This window comes from Cherax quadricarinatus, chromosome 13, assembly GCF_038502225.1.
Source record: "Cherax quadricarinatus isolate ZL_2023a chromosome 13, ASM3850222v1, whole genome shotgun sequence".
In the NCBI taxonomy this organism is placed as follows: Eukaryota; Metazoa; Arthropoda; class Malacostraca; order Decapoda; family Parastacidae; genus Cherax; species Cherax quadricarinatus.
In genome coordinates, this window is record NC_091304.1 from 13,626,077 (window position 1) to 13,645,345 (window position 19,269).

General features: G+C 45.5%; 1 protein-coding gene across 6 annotated transcripts in view; it reads right to left on the bottom strand.

Moving 5' to 3' along the window:
* LOC128688487 (bestrophin-2-like) overlaps positions 1 to 19,269 on the bottom strand; it is a 237,144-nt gene that overhangs the window by 27,440 nt on the left and 190,435 nt on the right. For 3 of the 6 annotated variants that reach the window (XM_070084535.1, XM_070084532.1, XM_070084531.1), the window contains one exon: positions 5,677 to 5,772. The exons of 1 other annotated variant lie outside the window; for it this stretch is intronic. In XM_070084535.1, the coding sequence (XP_069940636.1) occupies positions 5,677 to 5,772 (96 nt within the window). Of the gene's footprint in view, positions 1 to 5,676; positions 5,899 to 19,269 lie in introns of all 6 variants that reach the window. 2 more of the 6 variants (XM_070084534.1, XM_070084530.1) reach the window with 2 other exon arrangements.

The window sequence follows — 19,269 nt, forward strand, 5'->3', positions numbered from 1 at the left end:
CAGTCTCCCCCCACTACACAGTCACCAACCCCTTCAGTCTCCCCACTACAGTCCCCACTCACACAGTCACCAACCCCTTAGTCTCCCCACTACCACCACCCCTTCAATACACAGTCACCAACCAGTCTCAGTCTCCCCACTACACAGTCACCAACCCCTCAGTCTCCCCACTACACAGTCACCAACTACAGTCACCACCCCTTCAGTCTCCCCACTACAGTCACCACCCCCCTCAGTCTCCCCACTACACAGTCACCAACCCCTCAGTCTCCCCACTACACAGTCACCAACCCCTTAGTCTCCCCACTACACAGTCACCAACCCCTTAGTCTCCCCACTACACAGTCACCACCCCTTAGTCTCCCCACTACACAGTCACCAACCCCTTAGTCTCCCCACTACACTGTCACCACCCCTTAGTCTCCCCACTACACAGTCACCAACCCCTTACTCTCCCCACTACACAGTCACCAACCCCTTAGTCTCCCCACTACACAGTCACCAACCCCTTAGTCTCCCCACTACACAGTCACCACCCCTTAGTCTCCCCACTACACAGTCACCAACCCCTTAGTCTCCCCACTACACTGTCACCACCCCTTAGTCTCCCCACTACACAGTCACCAACCCCTTACTCTCCCCACTACACAGTCACCAACCCCTTAGTCTCCCCACTACACAGTCACCAACCCCTCAGTCTCCCCACTACACAATCACCAACCCCTCAGTCTCCCCACTACACAGTCACCAACCCCTCAGTCTCCCCACTACACAGACACCAACCCCTCAGTCTCCCCACTACACAGTCACCAACCCCTGAGTCTCCCCACTACACAGTAACCAACCCCTTAGTCTCCCCACTACACAGTCACCACCCCTTAGTCTCCCCACTACACAGTCACCAACCCCTTAGTCTCCCCATTACACAGTCACCAACCCCTCAGTCTCCCCACTACACAGTCACCAACCCCTCAGTCTCCCCACTACACAGTCACCAACCCCTCAGTCTCCCCACTACACAGTCACCAACCCCTCAGTCTCCCCACTACACAGTCACCAACCCCTCAGTCTCCCCACTACACAGTCACCAACCCCTCAGTCTCCCCACTACACAGTCACCAACCCCTCAGTCTCCCCACTACACAGTCACCAACCCCTCAGTCTCCCCACTACACAGTCACCAACCCCTCAGTCTCCCCACTACACAGTCACCAACCCCTTAGTCTCCCCACTACACAGTCACCACCCCATCAGTCTCCCCACAACACCGTCACCAACCCCTCAGTCTCCCCACTACACAGTCACCAACCTCTCAGTCTCCCCACTACACAGTCACCAACCCCTCAGTCTCCCCACTACAGTCACCACCCCTTCAGTCTCCCCACTACACAGTCACCAACCCCTCAGTCTCCCCACTACACAGTCACCAACCTCTCAGTCTCCCCACTACACAGTCACCAACCCCTCAGTCTCCCCACTACACAGTCACCAACCTCTCAGTCTCCCCACTACACAGTCACCAACCCCTCAGTCTCCCCACTACACAGTCACCAACCCCTCAGTCTCCCCACTACACAGTCACCAACCCTTCAAGACGACATATGACCCGAAATTTTTCATGTAAACTTTATTCAGGAAGTTTTATTAATATATATTTATTTGTGTATATCCACTTAAAAATAATGAAAATCTAAATTTCTAAACAGCTTTCGTAATACATAAATGTATATTATAAAAAGGAGGAGGGGGGATATGAGTGAGGTATATCAGTGGACAACAGGAATAAAGAAAGGGGATGTAAACTATGTGCTTAAATATCTGATCAAGACAGGGCTCACAGCAATAGGCTCAAGTTAGAAAAATTCAGATTTATAAAGAATATACAACGTAAGAATAGAGGTACACTGCAGCAGGCCTACTGGCTCATACAAGCCAGATCTTTCTCAAACTCAACCATCCCAAAGGAAAACACTGGTTTGGTAACAGAGTTGTGGATGAGTGGAACAAACTGCCGAGCAGCCTCACTGAAACAGGTTGGATAAGTACATTAGTGGGTGTGGGCGGGTGTAAGTTGAACCTGATTAGCTTGAGCCAGTAGGCCTGCAGCAGTGCTCCGTCGTTCTTAAGTGGGTGTAGCTTAGACCTGCCTAAAATGGGCAACTAGGCCTACTGCAGTATTTCTTGTGTCCTTAAGTAGTAAAGTGCAAGAATTGATATTTTTCGTCGTTATTATGGAGAAGGGTGAACAAAATGTCGTCCATGTTGACATTTATAATTGACAATCGAGTTCTTTTGGAGGGGTAGAAAATTAAAAAGTACAGTATAGTGAGAAAAAAATTGTGGATAGGAGATGGAAGAGAAAATGAAAAGAACCCAATCTTTTGATACATGTGAGTGAATTTACACCTAGATTATCGCCCTAGCTTAGTCTGCCCTGCACAGACTACGCTAATTCTATACTACTTTTGGATGTTTGGATGACTACTCGTGTTTAAAACTTAGTACCCTTAGACTGTTTCAGACTATGGAACAGAACTCTTCTCCAGGCTGAGGGATTGACAACCTCAAATCTACGACTTCAAAGATAATGGACTGCTTACATCGTCTTCACATCTCTACTGCTCATGCCATCTTTCTGTACTCGACTGAAGAAGCCTACTGTGTAGGCGAAACGTTTCGGGATAACGTTGCCTAACTGTTGCCCATGTGTCTTATCTACCATCCTGTCGGCATTGTATACCATTTTAATATTAAGCTTAGTACCCCGTAACACAGCGCTGATACGTTCGACTAACCCAAAAAAGAACCACCCGGGTAGAATCCTGAGCGGAGAGATAAGTATGGGCATGTCTGGCCACGCTTGCTGCTCATCTCACCTACCAGTAAATGTATACCAAGAGTCAGTCAAATGTTGTGGGTCTCAACTTGGGGAACACCTAAAAATTAACCCGTTGGAAATAAGCCACATTCTTTAGCCGTCTTGTAATATTCTGGGTTATTAACCCTCCGTAGTTCCAGATCCTGGAAGAGTATTTTTCTTAGTTATGGCGTAATCAAGGGCACCGCCCCTAAACACATTTTTAATTCTCAAAGAGCATTTGGGCTCAGGCCACGCTACGCACCTCACTGACTGACCATTACTCCAGCGTTTATCTTAAAGATGGCGTTTAGAAATTCACGTGGCGCCTCCAGTGAATGTAAGAAGACTGAGCTGTGTAACCACATTTACTTAGTCCAAACAGGATATGGAAATGAGTACCCTCGTTGCCTTACTGGAGAGCTACCAGGTATCTAGCGGCTCTAGCCTAAGATACCACGAAGTATGTGGATTTTGTGATATTATTAATATTATTTTGAGGGGGGGAGGAGGAGCTTCAAACCCGTGAGGGTCATACGGCGCTTGAGGAATGGAAGGGATGGTGGGTTATCAAGTTTTAATAACCTCACAAGTAGATATAGATATACTCTTGGAGGGTCACAAGATATACTCTTCGAGGGTCACAAGTTATACTCTTCGAGGGTCACAAGATATACTCTTGGAGGGTCACAAGATATACTCTTGGAGGGTCACAAGATATACTCTTGGAGGGTCACAACATATACTATAGGAAGGTCACAAGATATACTCTTCGAGGGTCACAAGATATACTCTTCGAGGGGTCACAAAATATACTCTTGGAGAATCACAAGATATACTCTTGCAGGGTCACAAAATATACTTCTGGAGGGTCACAAAATATACTCTTGGAGGGCCACAAGATATATTCTTGAAGGATCAAAAGATATACCCTTGGAGGATCACAAGATATACTCTTGGAGGGTCATAAGATATATTCTTGGAGGGTCACAAAATATACTCTTGGAGGGTTAAAAGTTATACCCTTGGAGGGTCACAAGATGATATACTCTTGGAGGGTCACAAGATATACTCTTGGAGGGTCACAAGATGATATACTCTTGGAGGGTCACAAGATATACTCTTGGAGGGTCACAAGATGATATACTCTTGGAGGGTCACAAGATATACTCTTGGAGGGTCAAAAAATATACCCTTGGAGGAATCCAAGATAATATACTCTTGGAGGGTTAAAAGATATATCCTTGGAGGGTCACAAGATATACTCTTGGAGGATCACAAGATATACTCTTGGAGGATCACAAGATATACTCTTGGAGGGTCAAAAGTTATACCCTTGGAGGGTCACAAGATGATGTACTCTTGGAGGGTTACAAGATATACTCTTGGAGGGTCACAAGATGATATACTCTTTGAGGGTCACAAGAAGATATACACTTAGAGAGCCACAAGATTTGCTCTTGGAGGGTCACAAGATGATCTACACTTAGAGGGTCACAAGATTCACTCTTGGAGGGTTACAAGATGATATACTCTTGGAGGGTCACAAGATTCACTCTTGGAGGGTTACAAGATGATATACTCTTGGAGGGTCACAAGATATACTCTTGGAGGGTCACAAGATGATATGCTCTTGGAGGGTCACAAGATGATATACACTTAGAGGGTCACAAGATTCACTCTTAGAGGGTCACAAGATGATATACTCTTAGAGGGTCACAAGATTTGCTCTTGGAGGGTCACATGAATTATTATTACTCATAGGGGAGCGCTAACCATGGGTCACACAGTGCCTGGGGAAATGGGAGGCAATTAGGTTCGATCTAAGAGAGGAGGGGGAGATCAGAGTCAATATCTGAGATCAAGAGCCCCTCACCAACTTCGAGGAACCTCCCTTATAGACTCGCATCAAGAAGTGTGGGTCACTAAACAAATCCATCTAGCAAACTAGTATGTATTTGTGTACACAACGCAGTATCTTGTAGCATTTCTAAGGCGGCGACATTACTCCGTTTGGATGAATGAATTTTAGAACTCACCAATCCTATTTAAGCATCTACATTAGGATTAAAGCCTTTATGTTAGAAATAGAATCTGTTAGGACTGGAGTCCCTCTATTAGGATCGGAGCCTTGTTATTGGAATTAAAGCTCCTTGATTAGGATTAGCTTCTGTGTTATTGTTTCTGTGATGAGGAATTAGAGTACACCCTTCGTGAGATGGGAAGAAGCACCAGGTGTCTAGTAGATAGAACTGCTTCGATAAAAGCGTAAGGAAGTGAGGCGCGGCGCAAGACAGTGGAGGTTCCGCAGAGGTACGGCACGAAGCTGTGAGGCGCGGGGCGAGGCAGCGAAGCGAAGTGAGGCAGTGAAGCCGTTGCACTGAGGAATCACTGGACCTCCATCTGTAAACTGTCGGAAGGGAACAACACATTAGTATCTGGAGCATGCCAGAGAAGAAATATTTCCCAGCGCAGCAACTACCGCTGGAGCTACTACTGCAGAAGCCAACGGGACAATTAAATAAGCGAAAAATAAATAAGCAGCTGAGAGAGGGCAGGTGTTGGTCCTGGTTGTGTCCCGCCAGCCCCAGCACAAGCCAAGAAGCGAAGACGTGTTTCGCAGCAAACACTGACTGGAACGACGTTTATGGTAACGCGTGGAGCTTCACCAAGTCATGATCTGATGAAGATCTACACAGGGACAAACGTTGTTTCAGTTGTCCCGCAGCATGTCTGCATTGTGCTATTTATGGATCCAGAAGCGAAGGAAAACAGAGGAGGGGGAACGCGGCACTGAGAGCGCAGGACGGCATTGCTACCTTCAAGGAAGCTGCGATTGCTGAGTGCCTGGTGGATGGCCAGCAACTCACCCTGGCCAAGGTCAGTGTCTGGGCGGGTGCCGCTGTGGCTGCCACCTGCAGATACACGCATGGGACAAGTTAGAGCATCAGGGGCAAGTTGGTGGTGATGCTGGCGGCGGCGGCGATCTTCACTCCACGCACCCATGACTCCTATCTTGAGTGCCACGCGGTGCCACCAGCCTGTTATTGTGGCGAGCCTGTGAGAACTGTCACCAATATCCTCCCTCAAGGCTGAGAGAGAGAGAGAGGGAGAGAGGAGGGAGGGAGGGAGAGAGAGAGAGAGAGAGAGAGAGAGAGAGAGAGAGAGAGAGAGAGAGAGAGAGAGAGAGAGAGAGAGAGAGAGAGAGAGAGAGAGAGAGAGAGAGAGAGAGAGAGAGAGAATAGATAGACGATGGAGAAATAAGTATAATTTAGCGAAAATAAGTATGCTTTCTGAAGCGAATAGAATTAAACTATTAATAGATTCTGTAATATTATATATATATATATATATATATATATATATATATATATATATATATATATATATATATATATATATATATATATATATATATATATATATATATACACACACAAAGAAGACAAAGAAATTCTAAGCTTCGTTTTCTACAAGAATGGTTTTGTTTTATTACAACAGAACTGGAAATTGGTTTACCTTTCATCGTGTTTAATCTTTATCTAATGCTACAGTCTCATGTGGTTTATGTGATCTTGTTGTATTAATACACTTAAAAAATATATGGGAAAGTAGGAAGGATTTTAGTTAAACTTATCATATGGAGGTACCTGACGCAAGTACCTAACGCAGTTACCTGACATACAATGGGTTGGATGTCATCCCAGATGACGTGAGAATCAGTTCTGTATATTAGCCATTGATGACCGCCTCCCTGCGAGCGTGTTGTGGCATAAATTGACTGCAGCGGCGGTCTGCTTGTTTGTCATGGAACATCTGTAATGGTGCTTAGCGACAATTAGTTCCAAGTGTTATCCAAGTCTGTATGAGGTTCCTGGAAGGGTGGCTTGTGACCTCGTGAGCTGTGACCTTAAAGCAATGGAGCTGTTCGGTTATTCACTGCTTTTAACATTCACACTTACTAACACCATTATTATTTAGCTGCCGTCGGTATTCCTTCAGCATCAAGGTACATTCCGTGAGGTAAAAATACGTGAAAATCATCTGACATTCAATTATGGGAACGCTTCGCAAACTAGAAGCACTAACATCTCATAACTGCCAGTATCTCTAGTTGTCTGGGTTATGCAGCTCAGTGAGAAAACACTTCGAGTGTTGCAACAAGCCATCACGCCGCAGGTCTTGACGATCACTGGACTAAAGTGTGTAATTTGCAGACTACTGTAAATCTGGGTTCAATAGACGTTACCTACAAGAATGTAGTAAGTAAGAGCAATCTCCACATGGAATGCTCTGAAGATATGACCCTGAGATGTATCACATCTTACGTTAAATGATATATATATATATATATATATATATATATATATATATATATATATATATATATATATATATATATATATATATATATACCTCACTTTCTATCACTCAATATTTATGAAACTTTAATACAAATAAAAATTTTCATATTCTTTGATTGATAAGGTAAATTCATTAATATTATATTACTCTAATTTTAAAAAGATTAGGTTAGATTGTTATGTTATTTATGTCATTTTTAGCACAAAATAAGAAACTAACATCTAATAAATAAGCACAACTATACTTCAGAGTTGTGCTTGAAGAAGGAAGGTAAATCTTCTGTTGTTTCTTGTTGACAGTTCAGTGTTCCTGAGACTACTTGATGTACGCTCTGCTGAATACTTAATGAGGTTTAAAGCCTATCGGCTACACTAGAGTCAGTAAAGCTGCATGTAACCTTATCAGCACTAGATATACTGCTGAGAGAAATACATCTCTTGGTGTACAAGGTAAGGAACGCGCCTGACTTTCTGAGCTGGGGAGACCTTAGGCCAGTGTGTTAACCACTTGGCCAGCTGGCTCTAACAAGATTCATCTACCTATGTGTGTTTCTACACACCATAGGGAGGATAGCATGGGCCACCACTGTGACCACAAGTGCAGATTTTTACAGATGAATCCCAAACCAGCGTGGCTGTGGCGATCTCTAGCTCAAATCCCCTCCAAGCCGTCATCATGACTCACGGAACAGTAATAACGCAATTTTTAGGACTCGCCATGGGTTGAAACCCTCTCCCGTTCCGTGTTTTATTTACAGTCGCAAAGGCGTGTCATAGATAATGATCCAAGGCAGAATAAATAAGAATACTGTAGACACGCAACCATAACAAAATGGCCCCGTTGGTGAGATAATGGATGGAGAGCATATCCCAGGGTGATTTATTATATCAAACTTAAAGTGATTATTATTATTATTATTATCATTATTATTATATTTATTATTATTATTATTATTATTATTATTATTATTATTATTATTATTATTATTATTATTATTTATTCAGGGGGAAACGCTAAATCCGCAAGGGTCATGCAACACCTGGGGATTACGAGGTAATCTGGATGAATGCGAGAGAGGAGAGAGAGAGAGGTCGCTGCAGTTTAGTGCATCACAGGACCTTCACCAGTACCAGTGTAACGCTCTTGAAGGATACAGTATGGGATTACAACAACGCTGGAGAATACATAAAAACGTGGTGTTCACCAGCGCAACATTTAGGTGCTCGAGCCACTGTTGTTAGTACAGCCGAGCTCTCACCATTAAAGCTCTACGAGGCCTGGTCATGGACCGGGCAGCGTGGGGCGTTGACCCCCCGGAACACCCTCCAGGGATGGTCCACTAGATATGCAGAGATATCACGTAGAAAGATTTAATAATGGCCCATTACATGAGCTTAGATGTAAAATCTTTGCCACTTCCCCATTCGTTAAAGTATTTTTACAGCTGTATGATTCTGTGAATCCTTGGGACACACACACACACACACACACACACACACACACACACACACACACACACGCCGTACATCAACATGTTAGGGACACTACCAGAGAGAGAGAGAGGGGGGGAGGATGAACCAGGAAGACTGGACCTCGTGTTCACCCTAAGTAGCTCAGACATTGAGGACATCACATATGAAAGGTCCCATGGAGCTAGTAATCACGTGGTTCTGAGCTTTGAATACATAGTAGAGTTACAAGTGGAGAAGGTAACAGGAGTGGGATGGGAAAAGCCAAACTACAAAAGGAGGGACTACACAGGTATGAGGAACTTCCTGCAGGAGGTTCAGTGGGAAAGAGAATTGGTAGGAAAGTCAGTAAGCGAAATGATGGACTACCTAACAACAATATGCAAGGAGGCAGCAGTAAAGTTTGTTCCCAAGGGCAACAGAAATAATGGGAAGACCAGAACGAGCCCCTGGTTTACCCAAAGGCGTAGGGAGGCAAAAGCTAAGTGTACTAGAGAATAGAAAAAGTACAGAAGACAAAGGACCCAGGAAAATAAAGATATCAGTCTAATAGCCAGAAACGAGTATGCACAGATAAGGAGGGAGGTCCAGCGACAGTAAGAAAACTACATAACATCAAAAGTCAAGTCTGACCCGACACTGCTGTATAGCCACATCAGGAGGAAGATAACAGTCAAGGACCAGGTAATCAGGCTAAGGAAAGAAACGACCAAGAAGTGAGGAGTTCAACATTAGATTTTAGGAAGCATTTACAGTGGAGGCAGAAAGGACTCCGGGAAGTCAGAACAGGGGAAGGGGGGTACACCAACAAGGAATATACCAACAAGTGCTGGATGAAATACACACAAGGAAGAGATGAAGAAGCTGCTAAGTGACCCTGATATCTCAAGGGCGGTGAGACCGGACATCTCTCGTCGGTCCCTAGAGAGGGAGCAGAGATGCTGTGTGTGTCACTAACAACACTTTTCAACACATCCATTGAAACTGGGCAACTACCTGAGGTATGGAAAATGGCAAATGCCGTCCGCATTTTTAAGAAAGAAGACAGACACGAGGCACTAAACTATAGATCAGTGTCACTGACGTGTACAGTATGCAAAGTCATGGCGAAGATTATCAGGAGAATGGTGGAGCACCTAGAACGGAACAAGCTTATAAACGACATCCAGCACGGATTCATGCAAGGCAAATCCTGTGTCACAAACCTACTGGAGTTTTATGACAATGTAACGGAAGTAAGACACGAGAGAGAGGGGTGGGTAGATTGCATTTTCTTGGATTGCAAGAGGGCCTTCGACACAGTTCCCCACAAGAGATTATTGCAAAAGCTAATGGATCAGGCACATATAACAGGAAGGGCACTGAAATGGATCAGAGAATACCTGACAGGGAGGCAACAACGAGTCATGGTACGTGGCGAGGCATCAGAGTGGGCCCCTGTGACGAGCGGGGTTCCACAGGGGTCAGTCCTAGAACCAGTGCTATTTATGGCATATGTGAATGACATGACGAAAGGGATAGACTCAGAAGTGTTCCTGTTTGCAGATGATGTGAAGTTAATGAGGAGAATTAAATCAGATGAGGATCAGGCAGGACTACGAAGAGACCTGGACAGGCTGGAAGCTTTGTCAAGCAACTGGCTCCTCGAATTTAACCCCACCAATGCAAAGTCATGAAAATGAAAAGGATCTTTGGGTGAGTATAATACCGAACACATCTGAGGCACACATCAACCAGATAACTACTGCAGCATATGGGCGCCAGACAAACCTGAGAACAGCGTTCTGATACCTCAGTAAAGAATCGTTCCAGACTCGGTACACCGTGTACGTCAGGCAAATACTGGAGTATGCAGCACCAGTTTGGAACCCACACCTGGTCAAGCACGTCAAGAAATTAGAGAAAGTGCAAAGATTTGCAACAATGCTAGTTCCAGAGCTTAGGGTAAATGTCCTACTAAGAAATCGGCCTGACGACACTGGAGGACAAAAGGATTAGGGGAGACATGATAACGATATACAAAATACTGCGAGGAATCGACAAGGTGGACAGAGACAGGATGTTCCAGAGATGGGACACAGAAACAAGGGGTCACAGTTGGAAATTGAAGACTCAGATAAGTCAAAGAGATGATAAGAAGGTGAGTAGCAATCAGCGAAGAGGCGGGGCCAGGAGCTATGACTCGACTCCTGCAACCACAAATAGGTGAGTACACACAGATATATATATATATATATATATATATATATATATATATATATATATATATATATATATATATATATATATATATATATATATATATATATATATATATATATATATATATATATATATATATGTCGTGCCGAATATGTAAAACTGGTCAATTAGCAAGAACTCATTTAAAATTAAGTCCTTTCTAAAATTTTCTCTTATACGTTTAAAGATATATTTTTTTCATTATTGTTGATGTAAAAATTTATAATTTTGCACCAAAAGAATCTTAGAAAACTTACCTAACCTTATTATAATAAGAACAATTTATTTTAGCCTAACCCAACTAAATATATTTTAGATTTGTTTACAATAATTTAATACTAAACAAACACAGTGAAATATATTTTTTTCGTTAGGTTCAGAATGATTTTGGCGAAATTATTGCATACACAAATTTTCACTTGTCCTATATGGCAAGATGAACGTTGCTATTTAAGCCAAGATCGCAAGTTCTGCCTATTCGGCACGACATATATATATATATATATATATATATATATATATATATATATATATATATATATATATATATATATATATATATATATATATATATATATATATATATATATATATATATATATATATCTTTCTTTCAACACACCGGCCATATCCCACCGAGGCGGGGTGGCCCAAAAGGAAAAACAAAAGATTCTCCTTTTATATTTAGTAATATATACAGGAGAAGGGGTTACTAGCCCCTTGCTCCTGGCATTTTAGTCGCCTCTTACAACATGCATGGCTTACGGAGGAAGAATTCTGTTCCACTTCCCCATGGAGGTAAGAGGAAATAAACAAGAACAAGAACTAGAAAGGAAATAGAAGAAAACCCAGAGGGGTGTGTATATATATGCTTGTACATGTATGTGTAGTGTGACCTAAGTGTAAGTAGAAGTAGCAAGACGTACCTGAAATCTTGCATGTGTATGAGACAGAAAAAAAAGACACCAGCAATCCTACCATCATGCAAAACAGTTACAGGTTTCTGTTTCACAGTCATCTGGCAGGACGGTAGTACTTCCCTGGGTGGTTGCTGTCTACCAACCTACTACATATATATATATATATATATATATATATATATATATATATATATATATATATATATATATATATATATTATATATATATAAGTGTGGTGGAGGTACGTGAGGCATTACGTAGAATGAAAGGGGGTAAAGCAGCTGGAACTGATGGGATCATGACAGAAATGTTAAAAGCAGGGGGGGATATAGTGTTGGAGTGGTTGGTACTTTTGTTTAATAAATGTATATATAAATGTATATATATATATATATATATATATATATATATATATATATATATATATATATATATATATATATATATATATATACTTGCACCACCACAAGTGAAGGTGGGCAGTATGCCCGACCACCAATGCAGCTCGGTAGTATGCCCCCACCACCAGTGTAGGTGGGTAGTATGTCCCCACCAGTGTAGGTGGGTAGTATGTCCCACCAGTGTTGGTGGGTAGCATGCCCGACCAGTGTTGGTGGGTAGTATGCCCCACCAGTGTAGGTGGGTAGTATGCCCGCACCACCATTGTGGGTGGGTAGTATGCCCCACCAGTGTAGTTGGGAAGTGTGCCTCACCAGTGTAGGTGGGTAGTATGCCCCACTAGTGTTGGTGTGTAGGTGAGTAGAATGCCCCACCACAAGTGTAGGTGGGTAATATGCCCCACCAGTGTACGTGGGTATTACGCTCCACCAAAAGTGTAGGTGGGTTGTTTGCCCCACAAATGTAGGTGGGTACTATGCCCCACAAATGTAGGTGGGTAGTCTGCTCCACCACCAGTGTAGGTGAGTAGTATGCTCTACCTCCAGTGTAGGTGGGTAGTATGCCCCATCACCGGTGTAGTTGAGTAGTATGCTTCACCACTCGTGTAAGTGGGTAGTATGCCCCAACACCAGTGTAAATGGGTAGTATGCTCCCACCACCAGTGTAGGTTCGTAGTATGCCCCTCCACCAGTGTAGGTGAGTAATATGCTCTACCAATTTAGGTGTGTACAATCTCCATTAACAATATACGTGGATAGTATGCTCCACCACCAGTAGAGAAGGGTAGTATGCGCCACCACCAGTAGTGGAGGGTAGTATGCTCCACCACCAGTATAGGTGGGTAGTATGCTTCACCACCAGTATAGGTGGGTAGTATGCTCAACCACCAGTACAGCTGGATAGTATGCTCCACCACCAGAATAAGAGGGTAGTATGCTCCACCACCAGTATAGGTGGGTAGTATGCTCAACCACTCAACCACCAGTACAGGTGGATAGTATGCTCCACCACCAGTATAAGAGGGTAGTATGCTCCACCACCAGTATAGGTGGGTAGTATGCTTCCTCACCAGTATAGGTGGGTAGTATGCTCAACCACCAGTATAGGTGGGTAGTATGCTTCACCACCAGTATAGGTGGGTAGTATGCTCAACCACCAGTACAGGTGGATAGTATGCTCCACCACCAGAATAAGAGGGTAGTATGCTCCACCACCAGTATAGGTGGGTAGTATGCTCAACCACCAGTACAGGTGGATAGTATGCTCCACCACCAGTATAAGAGGGTAGTATGCTCCACCACCAGTATAGGAGGGTAGTATACTCCACCACCAGCATAGGAGGGTAGTATGCTCCACCACCAGTATAGGAGGGTAGCATGCTCCAACACCAGTAGTGGTGGGTAGTATGTTCCACCATCGTGTCGGTCGATAGTATGCTCCACCAAAAATGTAGATGAGTTGCATGCTCCATCACCAGTGTAGATGGTTTTCATGCCCCTCCGCAACTGTAGGTGGGCACTATACTCCACCGCCAGTGTAGGTGGGTAGTATGCCCCACCACCAGTGTAGGCGTTAAATATGCACGACCACTACCAGTGCAGATGTGTAGTATGCTCCACCACCAGTTTAGGTGGGCAGTATGCTCCACCAATTTAGGTGGGTAGCATGCTCCACCAGCAATGTAGGTGGGGAGTATGCCCCTAAGTATAGGTCGAGAAAATGCTCCGCAAGTGTAAGTGGGTAGTATTCTCCGCCACGGGAGTAAGTTGGCAGTATGCTCCACCACCAATGTAGGTGGGTAGTAAGCCCCACCACCAAAGTAGGTGGGTAGTATGCCCCACCAACAGTGTAGGTGGGTAGCATGTTCCACCACCAGTGTAGGTGGGTAGTATGCTTTACTACCAGTGTAGGTGGGTAGTATGCTCCACCACCAGTGTAGGTGGGTAGTATCTTCCAATACCAGTGTATGTGGGTAGTATGTTCCACCACCAGTGTAGGTGGGTAGTATGCTCCACAACGAGTGTAGGCGGGTAGTATGCTCCACCACCACTGTAGGTGGGTAGTATGCCCCACCAACAGTGTAGGTGGGTAGTATGTTCCACCACCAGTGTAGGTGGGTAGTATCCTCCACCACCAGTGTAGGTGGGTAGTATGCCCGACCACCAGTGTAGGAGGGTAGTATGCTCCACCACCAGTGTAGGTGGGTAGTATGTTCCATCGCCAGTGTAGGTGGGTAGTATGCTCCACCACCAGTGTAGGTGGGTAGTATGCTTCACCACCAGTGTAGGTGGGTAGTATGCTCCACCACCAGTGTAGGTGGGTAGTATGCTCCACAACGAGTGTAGGCGGGTAGTATGCTCCACCACCACTGTAGGTGGGTAGTATGCCCCACCAACAGTGTAGGTGGGTAGTATGCCCCACCACCAGTGTAGGAGGGTAGTATGCTCCACCACCAGTGTAGGTGGGTAGTATGTTCCACCACCAGTGTAGGTGGGTAGTATGCTTCACCACCAGTGTAGGTGGGTAGTATGCTTCACCACCAGTGTAGGTGGGTAGTATGCTCCACCACAAGTGTAGGAGGGTAGTATGCTTCACCACTAATGTAGGTGGGTAGTATCTTCCAATACCAGTGTATGTGGGTAGTATGTTCCACCACCAGTGTAGGTGGGTAGTATCTTCCAATACCAGTGTATGTGGGTAGTATGCTCCACCACTAGTGTAGGTGGGTAGTATGCTCCACAACGAGTGTAGGCGGGTAGTATGCTCCACCACCACTGTAGGTGGGTAGTATGCCCCACCAACAGTGTAGGTGGGTAGTATGTTCCACCACCAGTGTAGGTGGGTAGTATCCTCCACCACCAGTGTAGGTGGGTAGTGTGCCCCACCACCAGTGTAGGAGGGTAGCATGCTCCATCACCAGTGTAGGTGGGTAGTATGTTTCACCACCAGTGTAGGTGGGTAGTATGCTCCACAACCAGTGTAGGTGGGTAGTATGCTTCACCACCAGTGTAGGTGGGTAGTATGCTCAACCACCAGTGTAGGTGGGTAGTATGCTCCACAACCAGTGTAGGTGGGTAGTATGCTTCACCACCAGTGTAGGTGGGTAGTATGCTCAACCACCAGTGTAGGTGTGTAGCATGCCCCACCAGCAGTGTAGGTGAGTAGTATGTTCCACCACCAGTGTAGGTGGGTAGTATGCTTCACCACAAGTGTAGGTGGGTAGCATGCTCCACCACCAGTGTAGGTGGGTAGTATGCTCCACCACCAGTGTAGGTGGGTAGTATGTTCCACCACCAGTGTAGGCGGGTAGTATGCTCCACCACCAGTGTAGGCGGGTACAATCCCCCACCACCAATGTAGGTGGACAGTACGCTCCACCACCAGTGTAGGTGGGTAGTATGCTCCACCACCAGTGTAGGTGGGTAGTATGCTCCACCACCAGTGTAGGTGGGTAGTATGCTCCACCACCAGTGTAGGTGGGTAGTAAGCCCCACAACCAGTGTAGGTGGGTAGTATGCCCCACCAACAGTGTAGGTATGTAGTATGTTCCACCACCAGTGTAGGTGGGTAGTATGCTTCACCAGTAGTGTAGGTTGGTAGTGTGTTTCACTACCAGTGAAGGTGGGTAGTGTGTTCCAACACCAGTGTAAGTTGGTAGTATGCACCACCACCAGTGTAGGTGGGTAGTATGCTCCACCACCAGAGTAGGTCGGTAGTATGCTCCACCACCAGTGTAGGTGGGTAGTATGCTCCACCACCAGTGTAGGTGGGTAGTATGCTTCACCACCAGTGTAGATGGATAGTATGCTCCACCACCAGTGTAGGTGGGTAGTAAGCCCCACAACCAGTGTAGGTGGGTAGTATGCCCCACCAACAGTGTAGGTGGGTAGCATGTTCCACCACCAGTGTAGGTGGGTAGTATGCTTCACCACCAGTGTAGGTTGGTAGTATGCTCCACCACCAGTGTAGGTGGGTAGTATGTTCCACCACCAGTGTAGGTGGGTAGTATGCCCCACCAACAGTGTAGGTGGGTAGTATGCTCCACCACCAGTGTAGGTGGGCAGTATGCTCCACCACCAGTGTAGGTGAGTAGTACTCTCCACCACCAGTGTACGTGGGGAGTATGCTCTACCACTAGTGTAAATGGGTAGTATGCTCCACCACCAGTATAAGTGAGTAGTATGCTCCACAACCAGTGTAGGTGGGTAGTATGCTCCACCACAAGTGTAGGTGGGTAGTATGCTCCACCACCAGTGTAGGTGGGTAGTGTGCTCCCCCAGTGTAAGTGGGTAGTATGCTCCACCACCACTGCAGTTGGCTAGTATGCTCCACCACGAGTGTAGGTGGGTAGTATGCTCCACCACCAGTGTAGGTGGATAGTATGCTCCACCACCAGTGTAGGTGAGTATTATGCTCCACCAAGAGCGTAGGTGAGTAGTATTCTCCACTACCAGTGTAGGTGAGTAGTATGCTCCACCACCAGTGCAGGTGGGTAGTATGCTCCACCACCAGTGTAGGTGAGTAGTATGTTAAACCACCAGTGTAGGTGGGTAGTATGCTTCACCACCAGTGTAGGTGGATAGTATGCTCCACCACCAGTGTAGGAGGGTAGTATGCTTCACCACCAATGTAGGTGGGTAGTATCTTCCAATACCAGTGTATGTGGGTAGTATGTTCCACCACCAGTGTAGGTGGGTAGTATGTTAAACCACCAGTGTAGGCAGGTAGTATGCTCCACCACCACTGTAGGTGGGTAGTATGCCCCACCAACAGAGTAGGTGGATAGTATGTTCCGCCACCAGTGTAGGTGGGTACTATGCTCCACCACCAGTGTAGGTGGGTAGTGTGCCCCACCACCAGTGTAGGAGGGTAGTATACTCCACCACCAGTGTAGGTGGGTAGTATGTTCCACCACCAGTGTAGGTGGATAGTATGCTCCACCACCAGTGTAGGTGAGTAGTATGTTCCACCACCAGTGTATTACCTGGAGTTTACCTGGAGAGAGTTTCGGGGGTCAACGCCCCCGCGGCCCGGTCTGTGACCAGGCCTCCTGGTGGATCAGCGCCTGATCAACCAGGCTGTTGCTGCTGGCTGCACGCAAACCAACGTACGAGCCACAGCCCGGCTGATCAGGAACTGTCTTTAGGTGCTTGTCCAGTGCCAGCTTGAAGACTGCCAGGGGTCTGTTGGTAATCCCCCTTATGTGTGCTGGGAGGCAGTTGAACAGTCTCGGGCCCCTGACACTTATTGTATGGTCTCTTAACGTGCTAGTGACACCCCTGCTTTTCATTGGGGGGATGGTGCATCGTCTGCCAAGTCTTTTGCTTTCGTAGTGAGTGATTTTCGTGTGCAAGTTTGGTACTAGTCCCTCTAGGATTTTCCAGGTGTATATAATCATGTATCTCTCCCTCCTGCGTTCCAGGGAATACAGGTTTAGAAACCTCAAGCGCTCCCAGTAATTGAGGTGTTTTATCTCCGTTATGCGCGCCGTGAAAGTTCTCTGTACATTTTCTAGGTCGGCAATTTCACCTGCCTTGAAAGGTGCTGTTAGAGTGCAGCAATATTCCAGCCTAGATAGAACAAGTGACCTGAAGAGTGTCATCATGGGCTTGGCCTCCCTAGTTTTGAAGGTTCTCATTATCCATCCTGTCATTTTTCTAGCAGATGCGATTGATACAATGTTATGGTCCTTGAAGGTGAGATCCTCCGACATAATCACTCCTAGGTCTTTGACGTTGGTGTTTCGCTCTATTTTGTGGCCAGAATTTGTTTTGTACTCTGATGAAGATTTAATTTCCTCATGTTTACCATATCTGAGTAATTGAAATTTCTCATCGTTGAACTTCATATTGTTTTCTGCAGCCCACTGAAAGATTTGGTTGATGTCCGCCTGGAGCCTTGCAGTGTCTGCAATGGAAGACACTGTCATGCAGATTCGGGTGTCATCTGCAAAGGAAGACACGGTGCTGTGGCTGACATCCTTGTCTATGTCGGATATGAGGATGAGGAACAAGATGGGAGCTAGTACTGTGCCTTGTGGGACAGAGCTTTTCACCGTAGCTGCCTCGGACTTTACTCTGTTGACGACTACTCTCTGTGTTCTGTTAGTGAGGAAATTATAGATCCATCGACCGACTTTTCCTGTTATTCCTTTAGCGCGCATTTTGTGCGCTATTACGCCATGGTCACACTTGTCGAAGGCTTTTGCAAAGTCTGTATATATTACATCTGCATTCTTTTTGTCTTCTAGTGCATTTAGGACCTTGTCGTAGTGATCCAGTAGTTGAGACAGACAGGAGCGACCTGTTCTAAACCCATGTTGCCCTGGGTTGTGTAACTGATGGGTTTCTAGATGGGTGGTGATCTTGCTTCTTAGGACCCTTTCAAAGATTTTTATGATATGGGATGTTAGTGCTATTGGTCTGTAGTTCTTTGCTGTTGCTTTACTGCCCCCTTTGTGGAGTGGGGCTATGTCTGTTGTTTTTAGTAACTGAGGGACGACCCCCGTGTCCATGCTCCCTCTCCATAGGATGGAAAAGGCTCGTGATAGGGGCTTCTTGCAGTTCTTGATGAACACAGAGTTCCATGAGTCTGGCCCTGGGGCAGAGTGCATGGGCATGTCATTTATCGCCTGTTCGAAGTCATTTGGCGTCAGGATAACATCGGATAGGCTTGTGTTAGTCAAATTTTGTGGCTCTCTCATAAAAAATTCATTTTGGTCTTCGACTCTCAGTCTGGTTAGCGGCTTGCTAAAAACTGAGTCATATTGGGACTTGAGTAGCTCACTCATTTCCTTGCTGTCATCTGTGTAGGACCCATCTTGTTTAAGTAGGGGCCCAATACTGGACGTTGTTCTCGATTTTGATTTGGCATAGGAGAAGAAATACTTTGGGTTTCTTTCGATTTCATTTATGGCTTTTAGTTCTTCCCGCGATTCCTGACTCCTAAAGGATTCTTTTAGCTTAAGTTCGATGCTTGCTATTTCTCTGACCAGTGTCTCCCTGCGCATTTCAGATA